Genomic DNA, 4,213 nt, shown 5'->3' on the forward strand with positions numbered 1-4,213 from the left:
CTTTTTTTCTCCTCTCTCCTTGACATCTTGCATGTTGTCTGGGCGCAACAGTCCAAGCTCAACAGTCCAAAATGGCGGCAGCGCTACCGCAGCGCCCCTAGTGGCTGTTGGCAAAAATTCAACGGAGCTTCGCCTCTTGGTATCCATGCTCTTTGCCTGTATTGCATCTACCCTCTGGCAATGTGTTTAGATGTACTGATGATGTCATTTCTCAAAGGTCTTCCTCCCAGCCGCTGCCCTCCTTGCCTGGATATCCTGCACCACCTGCTGTTATGCGAAGCTTCGTTTCCGGCGGCCGTACCCGCTCCACAGGAAGCTCTGCCAGGTGCTGCCTATGGGCGTGGCCTACCTGCTGGACATCAGCCCCATCGCACATCGCCTCGCCACCCAGAGTTGGACAAGCAACTCTGCACTGACACTGCACTTCATGCAGGTGATGTTTTTTATTCACTCAGCAGTTCATTGACTTTATTATTGTAGTGATTTAATATCCAATTATCTATTAATCAGTTAGTACATTTACATGCACACACAGTTAGAACCAGGTCACACAGGTAATCAGAGAACTAGTTTACATGCACATACAGTAAGTGGGGGGGCATGTGCCCCCAAGAATCTGATTGGCCACCCTTGGTACCACCCCTCTAGCCTGTGGGTCTGAATCTGAAAAAGTAATTATCATTAGAAATAATAGATTGTAATTATTCATCATTTAGTATTCACATTCAATGTGTATTCATAGTTTTTGCTACACTACAGTTCTGCAGCATCATTCATCTATGTTGAGTTTTGCCTTTTTCACACTTCTCTACAGTTTCTATATGTAGTACTTTGAAATATACGTCAAAACACAGCTTTTAATGGAACTAAGGCAAATATGGTGAATGATGGTGGTCCATCTACAGCCTTTGTGAGGTCATGTAAAGGCCCAAACCCACATCAGCAAAGACTGCAACCAATGGCCAACCAGCACCTACGTTCGGTGCCTGCGTGAGAGGAAATAATGTTCCGTAGCAGCAGGTGGTGGTAGTCTGTATTTGTCATTCAAAAGGAAAACTGGAAGACCAGTAGGACTGATTCAAGACACTAGTTAGCCAGTTAGCACATTAACAACAACAGCAGACAGTCGGCTTGGTGTGTCAGGGCCTTAAGAGATCATTTACACAGGGATCGCACAGCACCAATAACTTCTTAAATGATTTCAATCTTTGGCACCAGGATCTGTACTTTCTGTGCTTTCTTAACTGATCTGGTGATGATCTTTCTGTGTGAGGTGAGAACAAGTTTTGGCCAGTGGAAAAAAAAAAATCTGAAAGCACACACACACACACACACACACACACACACACACACACACACACACACACACACATTACACAGCAATTATGAGTTTCTAGTTTCACTTAAATCTAGTCTCCATCCTGAGATTTTCACTACAATTGTCTGAATATAAAAACAAACTCAAAAACACAATGTTGTTCTATGATGCTTGTAAGATAGAATGGGACAGTTCTAATCAAGTAAACATTAATTAATGTAAATGAAAGTGACAGTAATAATGGAGAAACATTTTATTGTGCTACAGTGGAAGTTACGGTTGACTGCACAAACAGGTGCTGCAGCTTTTCACTGAGCTCCCAATTAGTTTCTCATTCCTACATCTATCTGTCAGGCTGTCCTCTGCCCCACTATGACTGAAACAGACATGGGAACATATTTGGAGTCACACTTGATGGTTAGACAACATTTTCTAGACCTGTTGCTGAGGGTAAGTTCATGTAAACATGCAGCAGGTCAGTAATCAGATTTCTCCCAAACTGTCTTTCATCATTTCTCCACCAGGTGGTGCTGTTTCTGCTGTCAGCTTTCTTTTTCTCTTGCCCCATTCCCGAGCGCTTCTCCTCAGGACGCTATGACATTGTCGGTCACAGCCACCAGCTCTTCCACATTCTGCTGTCCTTCTGCACACTGGCCCAGCAGGAGGCACTGTTCCACGACTTTCTTTGGCGACGCCCGGCACTGGTCAGGGAGTTTGGACAGGAGCACCTCCTGCTGGCCTGCACCTCATTCCCCTGCCTGACACTCTGCTGCATGATGACAGCACTCACCATGAGGAGGCGAGCTCAAGCTCAGCTTACGAAAGAGCAAAGATAGAAGAAGAAGAAGAAGAAGAAGAAGAAGAAGGAGGAGGAGGAGGAGAGGGTAGAAGATGTGACTTCATGTACACGTGAGGGATTTACTTTGTAGTCGACGACCATGAGAGTTTTTTAAATGTGTGTGTGTGTGTGTGTGTGTGTGTGTGCGAGCCCCTCATACCTCAGGGCAGAAGATCATCGTCAAGCTCCAGCACTGATCTTCTGGATTTTCTGGTTTCTGATACTATACGATGTTTTATGTTTTACCAGACCAGTAACACGCAGTCAGACACTGTAAAAAACAGTTCAGAATAAAATTGTGTAAAATCAGCTCACCTTTAAACATTGAACTGGAACGGACAAATGGATTTGAGTTCTCCTGACTTTTTGTCTATAATAATCACAATAAATTGCCTATATGAAATACAAACCATAACCCTACAGACGTGTCTGTAATAACAGCAGGGCAAAGAGGACTGAACACTGTAAAGGTGAGATAACACGTCAAATATTGCAAAATGAGTGAAACCAAGTTACTATGGACTATATTTATTTGTATGATCACAAAAAATCATGTTAAAATGATGAAAGTTTTAGCTCCTAATAGTAGCTGCTGTGGTGAAGCTGATTAGTCTCAGAATATAGAAAGTCAACTCGTGGAACATGCTTATTATTTTAGAAAGATAAATGTATATATATATACATAAAGTGTATATATAAAGTGTATATATATATATATATATATATGTATATGTATATATATATATATATATGTATATATGCAAAGTCACAATGTCTGCATAAGTGTTCATTCTTGTACTTCTACTCTTCACTGCCTTTCTCTACCAGTCTACCACATGCCCTCAGACTTTTCCATCTCTCCCAGTCACCTGACTCTCATCCATCTGCTCCTCATTCCCCTATGATGCCTCACAGTTACAGTAATACCAGCCCATCTCCTCTTTATTCTGGATAGATTGCCGATGTTGCTTATACCTTTTCTTTGCAGCCATCTGAATCTGAACTTCCTATCTTTTCAATCTTCAGCCTGTTCCTGCCCTGCTCACCTGTTGTGCCCTTCTAAGATGTGTTTGTTCAAACTGCCATCCTGTTGCAAACCTGTAAGCCTGATCCTGACCTTATCCTTGAGTAAATTTCAAGTTATCCTACCTGCTTGCCTGGTGTGTCTTTTTCTGTATTTAAGTCCTCCTCCCTTTGTTAAGAGACTTCACTGATAGTCACAGTCTAAGGAAAAATATACTAATTTCTTTGCATAAATTTAATAAATTACAGTTTAATTTTATCTTAAATTGATTTGACATAATATTTTCACTGACTTCTTAAAATGATGAGATACTGGGGCATTGTTTTTGGAAAGCCATGTTGCTGTTAAATTTTAAATGTAACTTTTAAATCCTTTGAGCACAAACAACACAACAAAAATTCAATTCACCTCACTTGGGCGGAGGCAAATATCTCAAAATACCTTCACATACAGCTGAAACAGTTTACATGACTAGACACTGTAGTGATAAGTAACAAGTTATATGTTTTTTATGCTGGCAATAGCCGTGGCCGGCAGGCATTATGATTTCTGTTTATCTGTCCATATGTCCGTAAGTACTTGCCCCCTTATTATTAAGAACACCTTGAGAGAATTTCTTCAAATTTGGCACAAATGTTCACTTGGACTCAACAATCACCTGACTAAATTTTGGTGGTCATAGGTCAAAGGTTAAGGTTACTGTGACCTTGCCTGCCTCATTCTCGTGAAAACGATACTTCAAGAGCGCCCTGGAGGACTTTCTTCAACTTTGGCCCAAACATCTACTTGGATTCAATGATGAACTGGTTAGATTTTGGTGGTCAAAGGTCAAGGTCATTGTCACCTCATCTTTCTCGTTCTTGTGAACGTGATATCTCATAAATACCTTGAGGGAAATTCTTCAACTTTGTCATAAATGTTCCCTTGGACTGAAGAATAAGCTGATTAAAATTTGGTGGTCAAAGGTCAAGATCACTGTGACCTCACAATACATGTTTTTGCCATAACTCAAGAATTATTCTGCTAATTATGA

General features: G+C 41.1%; 1 protein-coding gene across 1 annotated transcript in view; it reads left to right on the forward strand.

The window, feature by feature from the left end:
• Nucleotides 1-3,290, forward strand: part of LOC126393620 (membrane progestin receptor beta-like) — a 14,480-nt gene extending 11,190 nt beyond the window's left edge. Inside the window, exons 7-9 of the mRNA XM_050049895.1 lie at nucleotides 218-433; nucleotides 1,843-2,626; nucleotides 2,985-3,290. Of these exons, the coding sequence (XP_049905852.1) occupies nucleotides 218-433; nucleotides 1,843-2,154 (528 nt within the window). The 3' untranslated portion in view covers nucleotides 2,155-2,626; nucleotides 2,985-3,290. The remainder of the gene's footprint in view (nucleotides 1-217; nucleotides 434-1,842; nucleotides 2,627-2,984) is intronic.
• Nucleotides 3,291-4,213: the final 923 nt, after the last annotated feature.

Source organism: Epinephelus moara, chromosome 1 (assembly GCF_006386435.1).
Source record: "Epinephelus moara isolate mb chromosome 1, YSFRI_EMoa_1.0, whole genome shotgun sequence".
NCBI lineage: Eukaryota > Metazoa > Chordata > Actinopteri > Perciformes > Serranidae > Epinephelus > Epinephelus moara.